Here is a 17,777-nt window from a genome sequence, read left to right on the forward strand (position 1 = left end):
GAGGCTGAGGCAGGAGAATCGCTTGAACCCAGGAGGCGGAGTTTGCAGTGAGCTGAGATTACACCACTGCATTCCAGCCTGGAAGACAGAGTGAGACTCTGTCTCAAAAATAAATAAATAAATAAATAAATAAATAAATAAATAAATAAATATAAGGATAGTGTAGGGTGGATGCAGTGGCTCACGCCTGTAATACCAGCACTTTGGGAGGCTGAGGTGGGTGGATCACTTGAGCCCAGGAGTTCAAGACCAGATTGGGCAACATGACGAAACCCTGTTTCTACAAAGAAAAATACAAAAATTATCCTGGCGTGATGGCATATGCCTCTAGTCCCAGCTACTTGGGAGGCTGGAGTGGGAGGATTGCTTGAGCCTGGGAGGTAGAGGTTGCAGTGAGCCAAGATCACGCCCCTGCACTCCAGCCTGGGCGACAGAGCAAGGCTCCATCTCAAGGGAAAAAAAAAAAAAAAAAGACAAGCTCTGCAGTCAGTCAGGTTCAAATCCTGGCAGGGCCATTTGTTAGTGGGTGATCTTGGAGAAGGGACATCCCCTCCGCGAGCCTGGAGTCAGGGGTGCTAGGAGGGGGATGGGAGCCTCCTGCCGGGGCACCTGCAGTCTTCACTCACTTCCTGTACTCCTGCCACACGATGTAGAGAATGTGCAGGGCAATGCTGTTGAGGGCGTAGGCATTGACCGTGGGCCGCAGGAAGGACAGGAGGGTGCTGACCACAGTGGTGATGAAGACCAGGCGGATGAACTGGGACCTGGGGAGGAAGGGCCTCAGCTGTAGGCGGGAAGGGAGGTCCTGGGATTATAGGCAAGGTCACTTGGAGATCTCGTGGCCCAGGTGGGTGAGGAAAGGACAGGATTCTGGGGAGCCCAGATAGGCTCAGAAAAGGGTCCTAGCCAGGCAAGGCACAGTGGCTCATGTCTGTAATTCCAGCACTTTGGGAGGCTGAGGTGGGCGGATCACCTGAGGTCAGGAGTTCGAGATCAGCCTGGCCAACATGGTGAAACCCCATTTCTTTCTTTCTTTTTTTTGAGACGGAGTCTCGCTCTGTCGCCCAGGCTGGAGTGCAGTGGCGCGATCTCAGCTCACTGCAAGCTCCGCCTCCTGGGTTCAAGCCATTCTCCTGCCTCAGCCTCCTGAGTAGCTGGGACTACAGGTGCCTGCCACCAAGCCAGGCTCATTTTTTATATTTTTAGTAGAGACAGGGTTTCACCATGTTAGCCAGGATGGTCTCGATCTCCTGACCTCGTGATCCGCCAGCCTCAGCCTCCCAAAGTGCTAGGATTACAGGCGTAAGCCACTGCACCTGGCCCTAGTGAAACCCCATTTCTACCAAAAATTACAAAATTTAGCCAGGTGTGGTGGCAGATGCCTGTAATCCCAGCTACTCAGGAGGCTGAGGCATGAGAATTGCTTGAACCCAGGAGGCAGAGGTTTCAGTGGGCCAAGATCATGCCACGGCACTCCAGCCTGGGTGACAGAGGGAGATTCTGTCTCAAAAACGACAACAAGAAAAAGGGTCCTAGCCAGGCACGGTGGCTCATGACTGTAATCGCAGCACTTTGGGAGGCTAAGGTGGGAGGATTGCTTGAGCTCAGGAGTTCGAGACCAGCCTGGGCAACATGGCAAAACCCTGTCTCTACCAAAAATACAAAAAATTAGCTGGATGTGGTGGCACATGCCTGTAATCTCAGCTACTAAAGAGGCTGAGACAGGAATCGCTTGAGCCTGGGAATTGGAGGTTGCAGCGAGCTAAGATTGCACCACTACACTCCAGCCTGGGGGACACAGCGAGACTTCATCTAAAAAAAAAAAAAAAAAAGGAGAAGGAGAAGAAGGTCCTGAGGCTCCCAGGTGGACTCAGCAGAGTCTCAGGGAGCCCAGGTGAACCCGGGCAGCGTCTAAAGGGGGATCCCAGGGAGGACTGAGTAGGATAAGAAGAGGGTCCCAGGGGGCCTGGGAGAGCGTGATGGTTTCCAGGGCCCAGGTGAGGTCAGGCAAGTTCAGGGGAGCCAAGTAGGGCTGAGAGGAGGGATCCCTGGTCCAGGTGAATTTAAGAGACGTCAGACAGTGGCTCTCCAGGACCCAGCAGGGATTAAGGAAAGATGACAGGGTTCCCAGAGGATGACAGGGTGGGTTGAGGGGGTCCTGGAGGGCTCAGGTGGGTTAAGCTGGGTTAGAAGAGAATTTCACATGCCTGTAATCCCAGCACTTTGGGAGGCCAAGGCAGGTGGATCACTTGAGATCAGGAGTTCGAGACCAGCCTGGCCAACATGGTGAAACCGTCTCTACTAACAATACAAAAATTAGCCGGGTGTGGTGGCAGGTGCCTGTAATCCCAGCTACTTGGGAGGCTGAGGCAGGAGGATCGCTTGAATCCTGAAGGCAGAGGCTGCAGTGAGCAGAGATGGCACCACTGCACTCCGGCGTGGGTGACAGAGTGACACTCTGTCTCAAAAAGGAAGAAGAAGGAGGAGGAGGAGGAGGAAAAAAAAGAAGAAGGAGGAGGAGGAGGCGGAGAAGAAGAAGAAGGAGGAGAAGGAGAAAGAGGGGGAAGGGGAGGGGGAGAAGAAGGAAAAGGAGGAGAAGAAGAAGGAGAAGGAGAAGGAGAAGGAGGAGGAGGAGGGGAAGGAGATTATTTCACAGGGGTCAAGGGTGGCAGTGGGGATCAATTAGATCAAGAGAGGGACCCAGGGGGTCTAAGAAGATCAGATGAAAGATGCCAGGAACCCCAGGTGAGAGACTCAGAGAGGAGTCCCTCGGGCCCAGGTAAGCGTAGACACGAGGTCCTGGAACTCCTTTTGGCTGCAACAGATTCTGGAGGAAGTCCCAGGTTATCAAAGTAGGATCAAGGGAGGGATTCCAAGAAACCAGGTAAGCTCAGGGGAGGGGTCTCCAGAAGCCCAAGTGAGTCAGGCAGGGTCAGGAGAGAACCCGAAGTGATCAGGGGAGGAATTCCAAGGGCCCCAAAAGGGGTCAAGGGTGGGGACCCAGGGGACTCAGGTGAGCTCAGGCAGAGTCAACTGAAGACTCAGACCCCACCCTGTCTAGATGGCCAGCCCCTGACCCACCTGTTGCCCCCCAGGAAGGAGGGGAAATAGCAGCAGGGCATCCATATGCTATAGCCACTGCCCAGGAGCCACAGGATGGCGATCTCGTCCAGCAGCTGGCCCAGGAAGCTGAGCGTCATGTGGAAATACATGGAGAACAGGCCTGCAGCGGCAAGGGCAGGCTGTCAGTGGGGGCCGCCACCTTCTAAACCCCCACTGCCTCCCAACTGTCACAGACCTGAACCACACCTCCCTACCTATGATCATGAAGAGGACCCAGACAACGTAGATGTAGCGGGAGCGCTTCTGGGCATAGGGGTGCATCAGGAGCATCATCAGTGGCCCGAAGATGAAGAAGGGGATATTGGAGAACTGGAGCAGAGAGAGCCATAGGGAGGAGCTTGTCAGATAGGGGAGACAGAGGAGGCTGCCCTCTGTCCAGACACTCAGTCACCAGCCAGTCCGTTACCTGCTGCATTTCAGGCAATTCATCAACCCAGGATTTGTCAGTCACTCACCTCCTGTCAACCTTTCAGCCGACCCTTTTTTTTTTTTTTTTAGATGGAGTCTTGGAGTCTTGCTCTGTCACTCAGGCTGGAGCACAGTGGTGCCATCTCAGCTCACTGCAACCTCCACCTCCCAGGTTCAAGCAATTCTCCTGTCTCAGACTCCCGAGTAGCTGGGATTAAAGGCACGCACCACCACGCCCAGCTAATTTTTTATACTTTTGGTAGAGACAGGGTTTCACCATGTTGGCCAGGCTGCTCTTGAACTCCTGACCTCAGGTGATCCATCCACCTTGGCTTCCCCAAAGTGGTGGGATTACAGGTGTGAGCCACCACACCTAGCCACTTTTCAGCTGATCTTGACCATCAGCTGGTCATCCATAGATCAATTTCTCAATCCATTATTGGTTCATTCATTCATTCAGTGAGTGTGGCAAAGACTATCCACTAAACTCCGTATATATTCTCCTTCTTCTCTTTTACTTTTTCTATTTATTTATTTTACAGTCAGGATCTTGCTGTCTGCTGCCAGGCTGGAGTGCAGTGGTGTGATCATGGCTCATTGCAGCCTCAATCAGCTGAGCTCAGAGGATCCTCCTGCCTCAGCTTCCTGAGTAGCTGGGACTACAGGTGCCCACCACCCCACCTGGCTAATTTTCTTTTATTTTTTGTAGAGAAGGGGTCTCACTATGTCACCCAGTCTGGTTGCAAGCTCCCAGCCTCAAGTGATCCTCCCACCACAGCCTAAAGTGTTGCGATTATAGGTATGAACCACTGCACCAGGCCCTTTTTCCTATAAAAATAGTCTCTCTCAAGTTTGAACTGGGCACACAGCTTACCCAATGAAAGACTACATTTCCCAGCCTTCACTGCAGCTCACTGTGGCCTTGTGACCTGCTCTGGCCAATGAGATAAGAATGTAAATGACATCTACTACTTCCAAGTCAGTCCTTTCAAAAACCACTTAAGGAAAGCTTGCCCCCTTTCCTCTTCCTGTGGGCTGAAATATGGCCATGGACGTCATGAGTTGACCTTGCCCTTGCAGACAAGGAAAGACGATGCAGTGCCTTTTTGACAAACAGCATGAAGCAGAAATGATACTGTGTGACTTCTGAGGTTAGGTCATAAAAGGAACTGTGGCTTCCACCTTTTCTATCTCATAGGACAAGACGTCCAGACCCTAGGCCACCACACAAGAAGACTGGCTACCCTTGAAGCCACCATGCTGGAGAAACCATGTGTAGAGACCACACTGAGATGGAGAGAGATGCCAGAGGAGGGCCAGTGGTTCAATTCTTCCCCATACAGTCATCAGACACATGAGTGAATGAAACTTCAGGTGATGGCCGGGTGTGGTGGCTCACACCTGTAATCCCAGCACTTTGGGAGGCTGAGGCAGGTAGATCACCTGAGGTCAGGAGTTCAAGGCCAGCCCAAAAAACAGTGAAATTCTACAAAACAGTATGTGAATATATATTGTGAATATGAATATATATATATATAAAATATGTGAATATATATTTCACAATAATGTAAAACAATACAAAAATTGGCCAGGTGCAGTGGATCACACCTGTAATCCTAACACTTTGGGAGGCTGAGGCAGGCAAATCACTTGAGGTCAGGAGTTTGAGACCAGCCTAGGCAACATGGTGAAATACCATCTCTACTAAAATACAAAAAAATAGCTGGGTGTAGTGGTGGGTGCCTGTAATCCCAGCTACTTGGGAGACTGAGGTGGGAGAATTGCTTGAACTTGGGAGGCGGAGGTTGTAGTGAGCTGAGATCATGCCATTGCACTCCAGCCTGGCCAACAGACTGAGACTTCATCTCAAAAAAAAAAAAAAAAAGGTCACAAGACCATTTGCACCCAAAATTAAATGGCTCAAGACCCTGACGTGCTGATGCCAGACTTTGACTCCCCACAGAGTCTCTCCCTGATATGTCTGAGCCGCAGCAAGTCTCTCATATGACAAATACTTATATAATATGGGTGGAAATGTAAATTGGTACAACCTCTATGGAAAACAGTATGCAGAATTCTCAAAGAACTAAAATTAGGACTAACATTTGATCCAGCAATCCCGCTACTGGGTATCTACCCAAAGGAAATGAAATCATTAGACTAAAATATACCTGCATTCATATGTTTATTGCCCCACTATTCACACAGGCAAAGATATGAAATCAACCCAATGATTGGATAAAGAAGATGTGGTATATATACACAATGGAATTTTATTTTTTTATTATTTTATTTTATTTATTTTATTTTATTTTATCTTGAGATGGAGTCTTGCTCTGTCACCCAGACTGGAGTGCAGTGGCGCGATCTCAGCTCACTGCAAGCTCCGCCACTGGGTTCACGCCATTCTCCTGCCTCAGCCTCCCGAGTAGCTGGGACTACAGGCACCCGCCACCACGCCTGGCTAATTTTTTTTTTGTAGTTTTAGTAGAGACGGGGTTTCACCATGGTCTCAATCTCCTGACCTCATGATCCACCCGCCTCAGCCTCCCAAAGTGTTGGGATTACAGGCGTGAGCCACCACGCTCGGCCTTATTTATTTATTATTTATTGAGACAGGGTCTCTCTCTGTTGCCGAGGCTGGATTGCAGTGACATGATCATGGGTCACTGCAGCTTCAACATCTCAGGCTCAAGTAATCCTCCCACCTCAGCCCCCCAAGTAGCTGGGACTACAAGCATGCACCACCATGCCCAGCTAATTTTTGTTTTGTTTTGTTTTGTTTTGTTTTGTTTTGTTTTTTGAGACGGAGTCTTGCTTTGTCGCCCAGGCTGAAGTGCAGTGACACCATCTCGGCTCACTGCAAGCTCCACCTCCTGGGTTCATGCCATTCTCCTGACTCAGCCTCCCCAGCAGCTGGGACTACAGGTGCACGCCGCCATGCCCAGCTGATTTTTTGTATTTTTAGTAGATGTGGGGTTTCACTGTGTTAGTCAGGATGGTCTTGATCTCTTGACCTTGTGATCCACCCTCCTTGGCTTCCCAAAGTGCTGGGATTACAGGCGTGAGCCACCGCGCCCAGCCTAATTTTTGTATTTTTGGTATAGATGGGATTTGGCCATGTGGCCCAGGCTGGTCTCTAACTCCAGGGACTCAAGCGATCCACCCGCCTTGGCCTCCCAAAGTGCTAGGATTACAAGCATGAGCCACCACACCTGGCCTGGAATACCATTTAGCCATTAAAAAAAGAATGAGCCCAGGTGTGGTGGCTCACACCTGTAATCCCAGCACTTGGGGAGGTTGAGACAGGCAAATCACGTGAAGTCAGGAATTCGAGACCAGCCTGGCCAACATGGTGAAACCCCATCTCTACAAAAAATACAAAAATTAGCCGGGCATGGTGGTGTGTGCCTGTGACTCCAGCTACTCGGAGGCTGAGGCAGGAGAATCACTTGAATTCGGGAGACAGAGGTTGCAGTGAGCTGAGACTGTTGCAATGCACTCCAGCCTGGGTGAGAGAACGAGACTCCATCTCAAAAGAAGAAAAAAGGAAAAAGAATGAAATAGGCCAGGTGTGATGGTTCATGCCTGTGATTCCAGCAATTTGGGAGGCTGAGGCAGGAGAACTGCCTGAGGCCAAGAGTTCGGAACCAGCCTGGGCAACATAGTGAAACCCCACTTCCATAAAAAATAAATTTAGAAAATTAGCCAAACATGGTGGCATGTGCCTGTAGTCTTAACTACTCAAGTGGCTGAGGAGGAAAGATTACTTGAGCACAGGAGTTGGAGGCTGCAGGAGCTGTGATTGTGCCACTTCACTCCAACCTGGGTGAGAGAGTGAAACCCTGTCTCACACACACACACACACACACACACACACACACAGAATGAAATGCCTTTGGGGCAACATGGATGGAACTGGAGGACATTATCTTAAGGGAAACAACTCAGAAACAGAAAATCAAATATCGGGCTGGGTGCGGTGGCTCGCACCTGTAATCCCGGCACTTAGGGAGGTGGACGTGTGTGGATCATGAGGCCAGGAGTTCGAGACCAGCCTGGCCAACATGGTGAAACCTTGCCTCTACTAAAGATACAAAAAATTAGTCAAGCGTGGTGGTGCATGCCTGTAATCCCAGCTACTGCAGAGGCTGAGACAGGAGAATCACTTGAATCCAGGAGGCAGAGGTTGCAATGAGCCGAGATCGCACCATTGCACTCCAGCCTGGGCGACAGGGTGAGACTCTGTCTCAAAAAAAGAAAAAAAAAATGCTAGGCGCGGTGGCTCACGCCTGTAATCCCAACACTTTGGGAGGCTGAGGCAGGCGGATCACAAGGTCAGGAGATCGAGACCATCCTGGCTAACACTGTGAAACCCCGTCTCTACTAAAAGTACAAAAAATTAGCCAGTTGTGGTAGCGGGCGCCTGTAGTCCTGGCTACTCGGTAGGCTGAGGCAGGAGAATGGCGTGAACTCAGGAGGTGAAGCTTGCAGTCAGCCGAGATCACACCACCGCACTCCAGCCTGGGCAACAGTGGAAGACTCTGTCTCAAAAAAAAAAAAAAAAAAGAAAGAAAGAAAGAGAAAGAAAATCAAATACCACAGGTTCTCAAGTGGAAGCTAAATCATATGTACATAGGCACATAGAGTGTGGAGTAATAGACACTGGAGACTCAGAAATGTGGGAGGGGGGTGAGGGATGAGAAATTACTTAATGGATACAATGTGTGTTCTTTGATTGATGGATACATTAAAAGCTCAGACTTCGGGGGGTGGGCGGGGAGGGGAAGGGGATCACAAGGTCAGGAGATCGAGACCATCCTGGCTGACACGGTGAAACCCCATCTCTACTAAATATACAAAAAAAAAAAAAAAAAAAGAAAAAAAAAGCCGGGCATTATGGCAGGTGCCTGTAGTCCCAGCTACTTGGGAGGCTGAGGCAGGAGAATGGTGTGAACCTGGGAGGCAGGGCTCGCACCACCGAGATCGCACCACTGCACTCCAGCCCAGGCGACAGAGCGAGACTCCATCTCAAAAAAAAAAAAAAAAAGTCAGACTTCACCACCACACAATACATACATGTAACAAAACTGCACTTGTACTTCTTCAATTTATACAAATAAAAGAAAAACATGAAAGTGTCACATGAGCTCAGAAACAAGTCTCTTTCCCTCCCCATCTTTTTTTTTTTTTTTTTTGAGACAGAGTCTCACTCTGTCATTCAGGCTGGAGTGCAGTGGTGCAATCTCTGTTCACTGCACCCTCCGCATCCCGGGTTCAAGCGATTCTCCTGCCTCAGCCTCCCAAGTAGCTGGGACTACAGGTGCCTGCCACCACACCCGGCTAACTTTTGTATTTTTAGTATAGACGGGGTTTCACCATGTTGGCCAGGCTGTTTTCGAACTCCTGACCTCAAATGATCTACTCAACTTGGCCTCCCAAAGTGCTGGGATTACAGGCATGAGCCACCGCACCCGGCCCCGGTTATTCCTTTATAGCAACACAAACTGAACTAAGACAGGTGTGGAAAGAAAAACAAGCGAATGATATGAAATGGACAACGTCAGTAAATAGATTATGACTACAGTTCTGGACTGCAAGCCCTTCTCTTCAGTGGTCCAAGAACAGATGGGACAGGGGCCATGCCAATGCCTCCATGCGCCTCTTCTCAGCCTGTGACCCTAGCTCGGTCACCTCCATTTGTGCTGATGCACACATACTCCCAAACAAACACAATGTTCCCTCTGCCTCCAGCCAAACACCAGCCCTTGAATATCACGCGTGCCTGAAGATACTGACCCAACCAGTCTCCCAGATTCAAAAGCATCCATTAAAACATGTCTGGGCCTTCCATAAATAAAATCTAAACTCTTACACTTGGCTTATAAATTCCTTCCATAACTCATCTCTCTCCAACTTTTTGTTGTTGTTGTTTTATTTTTTGTTTGTTTTGTTTTTGTGTTTTTTTTGTTTTTGAGACAGAGTCTTGCTCTATCACCCAGGCTGGAGTCCAGTGGGGCAATCTTGGCTCACTGCAAGCTCCGCCTCCCGGGTTCAAGCGATTCCCCTGCCTCAGCCTCCCGAGTAGCAGGGATTACAGGCGCCCACCACCATGTCTGGCTAATTTTTGTATTTTTAGTAGACGCGGGATTTCACCATATTGCCCAGGCTGGTCTCGAACTCCTGAACAAAGCGGATCCACTCACCTCAGCCTCTAAAAATCTCCATTTAAAACATGTTCAGGCCGGGCGCGGTGGCTCACGCCTGTAATACCAGCACTTTGGGAGGCTGAGGCGGGCGGATCATGAGGTCAGGAGATCGAGACCATCCTGGCTAACATGGTGAAACCCCGTCCTAATGAAAAAAAAAAAAAATACAAAACATTAGCCGGGCGTGGATCACAGCTCACGCCTGTAATCCCAGCACTTTGGGAGGCCGAGGTGGGCCGGTCACCTGAAGCTGGGAGTTCAAGACCAGCCTGGCCAACATGGAGAAACCCCATCTCTACTAAAAATACAAAATTATCCGGGTGCGGTGGCACATGCCTGTAATCCCAGCTACTCAGGAGGCTGAGGTAGGAGAATTGCTTGAACCTGGGAGGCAGAGGTTGCAGTGAGCTGAGATCACACGATTGCATTCCAGCCTGGGTGACATAGTGAGACTCTGTCCCCCAAAAATAAATAAAAAATAAAAAATAGACCGGGCACAGTGGCTCATGCCTGTAATTCCAGCACTTTGGAAAGCTGAGGTGGGCAGATCATGAGGTCAGGAAATCGAGACCATCCTGGCTAACACAGTGAAACACCGTCTCTACTAAAAATACAAAAAAAAAAAAAAAAAAAAATTAGCTGGGTGTGGTGGCACCTGTAGTCTCAGCTACTCAGGAGGCTGAGGCAGGAGAATGGCGTGAACCCGGGAGGTGGAGCTTGCAGTGAGCCGAGATCGTGCCACTGCACTCCAGCCTGGGCGACAGAGCAAGACTCTATCTCTAAATAAATAAATAAATAAATAAACAAACAAACAAACAAACATGTTCATGCCTCCTGTAAATAAAATCTAAACTCTTTTTTTTTTTTTTTTTTGAGATGGAGTTCTCTCTGTTGCCCAGGCTGGAGTGCAGTGGTGCAATCTCGGCTCACTACAAGCTCCGCCTCCTGGGTTCACGTCATTCTCCTGCCTCATCCTCCCAAGTAGCTGGGACTACAGGTGCCCGCCACCACGCCCGGCTAATTTTTTTTTGTATTTTTAATAGTGACAGGGTTTCACCGTGTTAGCCAGGATGGTCTCGATCTCCTGATCTCATGATCCACCCGCCTTGGCCTCCCAAAGTTCTGGGATTACAGGTGAGAGCCACTGCACCTGGCCAAAATCTAAACTCTTAACCTTGCCTTATAAAATTAATCTTGGCCAGGCGTGGTGGCTCACGCCTATAATCCCAGCACTTTGGGAGGCTGAGGCAGGCGGATCACAAGGTCAGGAGATCGAGACCATCCTGGCTAACACGGTGAAACGCCATCTCTACTAAAAAATACAAAAAACATTAGCCGAGCGTGGCGGCGGGCGCCTGTAGTCCCAGCTACTTGGGAGGCTGAGGCAGGAGAATGGTGTGAATCCAGGAGGCGGAGGTTGCAGTGAGCCGAGATCACGCCACTGCGCTCCAGCCTGGGCGACAGAGCAAGACTCCGTTTCAAAATAAATAAATAAATAAAAAATAAAAATAAAATTATTCCTAACTCATCTCTCTCCGACTTTAAAAGAAAAAAAAAAAAAAAAAAGAAAACAAAGGTGGAAAGACTAGACGGGTGGTGGTGATTAAGAGGGCGCTCCCCTGCTGCCTGGCCCTGTGACTAATGCCTCTTAGTTTCTCTTTGCTAGTATCAGTAAAAGCAGGGCACATCATCAATGGTACCTTGCAGGCTGATGCGGGCCATGCACAAGATGAGGCATTGCAGAAGTGCATTGCCCAGGATGTGGTATGAGCTCAAAAAATAGCTGGGGCTGCCGCTGTTGCTATTGTTGAAGGAGATAATAATAATAACAGGCCTGTTATGGGTATCGTTATTCCAAGCTTAGGGGCCAGCAGAGTCCAGCCAGGAGTTATCAACAGTATCCCTAAGCGCTCAGAAGGAGGACAGAGCTGTGGGTGGAGATACTGAATAATGGAGGGCCCCGACCGGCTCCAGAGTCTCCGGTAACATCAGAAACTGCCCGGATGCCAGGATCTCCCTCCCTGCGTTCCGGGGCTCAGCCCCCACGTTCCCTGCTTCTCACCCCACCCAGGCTCTGCCAGGCAGGGGAGACACCTGTCTGGGATCCCATCCAAAGCCACTCCAGTCCTGAACTCTGGACACAAGTGAGCTGGACATTCTTGGTCCCAGCTCCAGCAGGTGACATCACCTCCCTCCCTTTATTCGTTCGTTCATTCATTCATTCATTCATTTGTCCAAGCATCCCTTGAGTACCTACTATGTGCTCAGGGACCATACCAGTGTCTGAAAACAAAGTCCCTGCCTTTTCGGGGTGTATACAGTCAGAACAGCAGGGGACCTCCTGTGCCCGGTTTTCCTGCTCCTACTTCCAGAGGCTGCTGTGAGGACTACAGAGTTAAGTGCCACGGGACCAGGGGGCTCTGTGTGTTTTGCCCCCTCCCCACCCTGTATCTAGAACACTGTCTGGCACACAGTAGGCGCCCAATACATCTTAGTAGAAAAGAATGCACGTAAATAATACAGAAGGGGCTGGGCGCAGTGGCTCATGCCTGTAATCCCAGCACTTTAGAAGGCTGAGGTGGGCAGATCACTTGAGGTCAGGAGTTCAAGACCAGCCTGACCGACATGGAGAAATGCTGTCTTTACTAAAAATACAAAATTAGCCAGTGTGGTGGTGGACGCCTGTAGTGCCAGCTACTCAGGAGGCTGAAGCAGGAGAATCACTTGAACGTGGGGGCTGCAGTGAGCCGAGATCGCACCACTGCACTCCAACCCCCGTGACAGAGCGAGATTCCGTCTCAAAAAAAAAAAAAAAAAGGAAAGAAAGAAAAGTTTGTTGAATACATCTCCAACATCTCCTCATTCTTCGTCCTCATTGCCAAAGCTCAAACTCCCTCCCAGCACCCACACCTGGCCTGTGTCACCAGTTGAGGAGAGCCACCTGCATTCATTCCAGACATGCCTGCTAATGTCGGAGGGACGAAGTGTGCACCGGCCACAGCACAAGACTTAATTGCATGAATTAAAATGCATATATCTCACTCTGTCGCCCAGGCTGGCTTGTAGTGGCGCAATCTCAGCTCACTGCAACCTCTGCCTCCCAGGTTCAAGCAATTATCCTGCCTCAGCCTCCTGAGTAGCTGGGACTACAGGTGTGCACCACCACACCTGGCTAATTTTTGTATTTTTAGTAGAGACGGGGTTTCGCTATATTGGCCATGCTGGTCTCGAACTCCTGACCTCAGGTGATCTGCCCGCCTCAGCCTCCCAAAGTGCTGGGATTATAGGTGTGAGCCACTGTGCCATCCAAAATGCACACAATTAATTCCTAATCACCGGTAATTAAGTGGTCTCACAGCACTATGGTTAAGGGAGAGACTCTAGGACCAGGCTCTTTAAGAAGCTGCAACTTTTGTGCGATTGTAATTTGCATACTGTGTGGCCCTAAGAAAGAAATATACCCTCTCTGAGCCTTGATTTCCCCATCTGTAAAATGGGGAGCATAATTGTACCTACTTCATAGGATTTTATGAGGATTACAGTTGGTGCTAATTATTCAATGAAATGAATGAATACCTAATAAAATTAATGAATGTCACTTTCACATCTCTGGGTGCTGTATTCACTTGTAATAAGAATAGCTACAATTTATTCAGTGCTTAGGATGTGCCGAGAGCTGTGGGTTTTTTTTTTTTTTTAACATCCCTATTTTTAAAATCGAGACATAAATCACATACTATAAAATTCACTCAAACTATGCAATTCAGTGGGTTTCAGTATATTCATAAGGCGTGCAACCATCACACTAGCTAATTCCAGAACATTTTCTTTCCCTTTTTTTTTTTTTTTTTTTTTTTTGAGACCAAGTCTCACTTTGTAGCCCAGGCTGGAGTGCAGTGGCGTGATCTCGGCTCACTGCAACCTCCGCCTCTTGGGTTCAAGCGATTCTCCTGCCTCAGCCACCTGAGTAGCTGGGATTACAGGCGCCTATCACCATGCTTGTCTATTTATTTATTTATTTGTATTTTTAGTAGCCATGGGGCTTTGCCATGTTGGCAAGACTAGTCTTGAATTCCTGGCCTCAAGTGATCCACCTGCCTCAGCCTCCCAAAGTGTTGGGATTACAGGTGTGAGCCACCGCATCTGGCCGAAATACACTTTTTTAAAAAAGAGAGTGAATGCCTGAGTTTTTCTTCCTTGGCACGTCCCACTGCCTGGCATCTTGTAGCCTTGACTTTGGCTTATTTTCTGTTTCTCCATCCCCAGAACATCAGCCCCACCAGGGCAAGGAGTTTGCTGGGTTTTTTGTTTTTGTTTTGTTTTGTTTGAGACAGAGTCTCACTCTATTGCCCAGGCTGCAGTGCAGTGGTGCAATCTCAGCTCACTGCAACCTCCGCCTCCTGGGTTCAAGAAATTCTCCTGCCTCAGCCTCCCAAGCAGCTGGCACTACAGACACGTGCCACCACACCTGGTTAATTTTTTAAATTATTTTTAGTAGAGACGGGGTTTCACCATGTTGGCCAGGCTGGTCTCGAACTCCTAACCTCAGGTGATCCGCCCGCCATGGCCTCCCAAAGTGCTGGGATGACAGGCATGAGCCACTGCACCTGGCCGGCAGGGAGTTTTGGTGCTTGGATCACTGCTGTGTCCTCAGAGCCTAGAACAGAGCCTGGTGCTCCCGCAATTCTTGTTGAATAAAGAAGAAATTGTTGTCCCAACAACTCAAACCCCTCCATCAGCCCCAGGATGCTTGCAGGGAAGGGTCACCAACACCTGTTTTCTTCGAAGGAGAAAGGAGGTCCAGAGGAACCTATCTTTCCTGGGAGTATCTTGAGCTAGATCACTGGTTTCATGCATGTAATTATCCAACTTACGGCATCTGCCTTCCCTGGGTCAACGAGATTTATATACAAATTCATCCCTAAGTCATTTGTAATTGCAATAAAAAATGAATAAATAAAATAGAAACTGTAACACTGTCACCCAGGTGCATGGGGCTGAATACATTCTAGTGAAATACTATGCAGCTATTTAAAAGGATGCTTTTGATCTAAGGATGTAAATGAAAGACAAAATATGTAGCAGAAATATGTAGCAGCTCCTGTTTGACTTCCAGGACTCGAGCACATCTTTTTCTTCTCTTCTGCTGTCTTTCCCCGAACTCTTACCCCACTTGGCAAACTCCTATTCATCTTTCAAAACCCAACCCTGGGTGCCCTTTTCCACGAAGCCTCCCAACACCTGGGCTGACTCCTTGGGTGTTTTCTTCTCCTGTAGCCACAACCGTTGAGTGTCTGGGCTCTGCAACCTCAACCCCAGACTCAGCTCCTTGCAAACAGAGCAACAAGAAAGCAAAGGATTCTTCTTTGGAGAATGATATGGTTTGGCTGTGACCCCACCAAAATGTCATCTTAAATTGTAACTCCCACAATTCCCATGTGTTGTGGAAGGAACCCAGAGGGAGGTGATTGAATTATGGGGGTGGGTCTGTCTTGCTCCGTTCTCCTGACCTCGAATGAGTCTCATGAGATCTCATGGTTTTAAAAACAGGAGTTTCAGCCAGGCATGGTGGCTCATCCCTATAATCCCAGCACTTTGGGAGGCCAAGGTGGGTGGATCACCTGAGGTTGGGAGTTCGAGAACAGCCTGACCAACATGGAGAAACCCCATCTCTACTGAAAACACAAAAAATTAGCCAGGTGTGGTGGTGCACACCTGTAAGCCCAGCTACTTGGGAGGCTGAGGGAGGAGAATCGCTTGAACCAGGGAGGCAGAGGTTGTGGTGAGCGGAGATCACACCATTGCACTCCAGCCTGGGCAACAAGAGCAAAACTCTGTCTCAAAACAAACAAACAAAAAGCAAAACAAAAAAATGGGAGTTTCCCTGCACAAGCTCTCTCTCTTTGCCTGCTGCCATCCACGTAAGATGTGACTTGCTCCTCCTTGCCTTCCACCATGATTGTGAGGCCTTCCCAGCCACGTGGAACTGTAAGTCCATTAAAACTCTTTCTTTTATAAATTGCCCAGTCTCTTTTTCCTCTTTTGCAAATTGCCCAGACATAAAGATAAGTCTTTATTAGCAGAGTGAAAATGGACTAATACAGAGAAGCATTCTCCTGCCCTCCCATCTTGCTTTTGGTAGGGCCTGTCACACCAGAGGCATCCAGTAATTAATTGTTTTTGCTGTGGATATTGATAAGAAGGACAGCAGAAGAGGGAGGCATGAGTGGATCTCACATCCATACGTGTAATTTAGAGCTCATGAGACCTGCCATTACATGTAGCTCAGAGAGGGGCAGGTCTCCTCCAGGGTCACACAGCATTCAGGGGAGAGCTGGGACTGGAACCCCACTGCAGAGGCAGGCCTCAAGGAGACTCAGGAGAGGAGGTGAGGAGAGTGTTGGAGATGGTGGCACTGCAGACTACCTCCCCTCCACCCCCTCCCGACTCTGATCTCATTTCTCTCTTTTTATTTTTATTTTTTGAGACCAAGTCTTGCTGTGTCACCCAGGCTGGAGTGCAGTGGTGTGATCTCAGCTCACTGCAATCTCCACCTCCTGGCTTCAAGTGATTCTCCTGCCTCAGCCTCCTAAGTAGCTGGGATTATAGGTGTGCACCACCACGCCTGGCTATTTTTGTATTTTTTGTAGAGATGGGGTTTCACCATGTTGGCCAGGCTGGTCTGGAACTCCTGACCTCAAGTGATCTGCCCGCCTTGGCCTCCCACAGTGCTGGGATTACAGGCATGAGCCACCACACTTGGCCTCTTTTTAATTTTTTTTTAGAGACAGGGTCTCGCTCTGTTGCCCAAGCTGGAACGCAGTGATGTGATCATAACTCACTGCCTCCAGGACCTGGGGGACCTTGAAACTTCCACCTGCACCATTTGAAACTTTCTGCCAGGCGAAGTGACTCACGCCTGTAATCCCAGCACTTTGGGAGGCCGAGGTGGGCGGATCACCTGAGGTTGGGAGTTTAAGACCAATCTGACCAACATGGAGAAACCCTGTCTCTACTAAAAAAAAAAAAAAAAATACAAAATTAGCCAGGCGTGGTGGCGCATGCCTGTAATTCCAGCTACTTGGGAGGCTGAGGCAGGAGAATCTCTTGAACCTGGGAGGCAGAGATTGCACTGTTGCACTTTAGCCTGGGCAACAAGAGCGAAATTCCATCTCAAAAGAAAACAAAATAAAGAAAAAGAAAGAGAGAGAAGAAGGAAAGGAAAGAAGGAAGGAAGGAAGGAAGGAAAGAAGGAAGGAAGGAAGGAAGGAAGGAAGGAAGGAAGGAAGGAAGGGAGGGAGGGAGGGAGGGAGGGAAAGGGAAGGAAAGGAAGGAAGGAAGGAAGGAAGGGAAAGGGAAGGAAAGGAAGGAAGGAAGGAAGGAAGGAAGGAAGGAAGGAAGGAAGGAAGGAAAGAAGGAAGGAAGGAAGGAAAGAAAGAAAGAAACTCTCCTAAGTTGTCATCAACCCAAAAGAAGGCTGAACCTGGAGGCCACCAGGCCAATGCAAGCCGGAGCAAACTGAGGGAGCCCACACCTGGACCTCTTCCCCTTCCCTACTCGAGCTGCCCCTCCCACACCACTGACCTCTGTTCCTGTTGGATGACCCTTCCTGGCTCTCTCTGCCCATCTGCCAAATGCCACCGGTTGCCCCAGCTGACCCCACATCATGACTCTCCTCTGTTCAAAAGCCACCCCATGGCTCCCCAGGGCTCTCAGGACAGAGCACACAGTCCTCAGCCTGACATTCCCAATTTGGCCCCTGAAAACCTTTCCAGTCCTTTCTCTCACCCTTCAGTCTCTACCTCATCGACTGGGGAGACTCCCCCCAGACTCCACTTCAAGCTGCTCACTATTTCCTGCCAGGCTGTGCTGTTCCACCTCAAGACCTTGGCCGGGTGCAGTGGCTCACACCTGGTATCCCAGCACTTTGGGAGGCTGAGGTAGGTGGATCATTCAAGGTCAGGAGTTCGAGACCAGACTGACCAACACGGTGAAACCCTGTCTCTATTAAAAATAGAAAAAATTAGCCAGCCACGG

The 17,777-nt window shown here is 49.3% G+C and overlaps 1 protein-coding gene across 2 annotated transcripts in view; it reads right to left on the minus strand.

The window, feature by feature from the left end:
* Positions 1–17,777, minus strand: part of ACER1 (alkaline ceramidase 1) — a 33,362-nt gene that overhangs the window by 3,086 nt on the left and 12,499 nt on the right. For both annotated transcript variants that reach the window (XM_063615947.1, XM_055238278.2), the window contains exons 2-4: positions 3,318–3,432; positions 3,082–3,223; positions 627–764 (exon numbers count right to left, since the gene is read on the minus strand). In XM_063615947.1, coding sequence (XP_063472017.1) covers positions 627–764; positions 3,082–3,223; positions 3,318–3,432 — 395 coding nt within the window. The remainder of the gene's footprint in view (positions 1–626; positions 765–3,081; positions 3,224–3,317; positions 3,433–17,777) is intronic.

Source organism: Symphalangus syndactylus, chromosome 13 (assembly GCF_028878055.3).
Source record: "Symphalangus syndactylus isolate Jambi chromosome 13, NHGRI_mSymSyn1-v2.1_pri, whole genome shotgun sequence".
In the NCBI taxonomy this organism is placed as follows: domain Eukaryota; kingdom Metazoa; phylum Chordata; class Mammalia; order Primates; family Hylobatidae; genus Symphalangus; species Symphalangus syndactylus.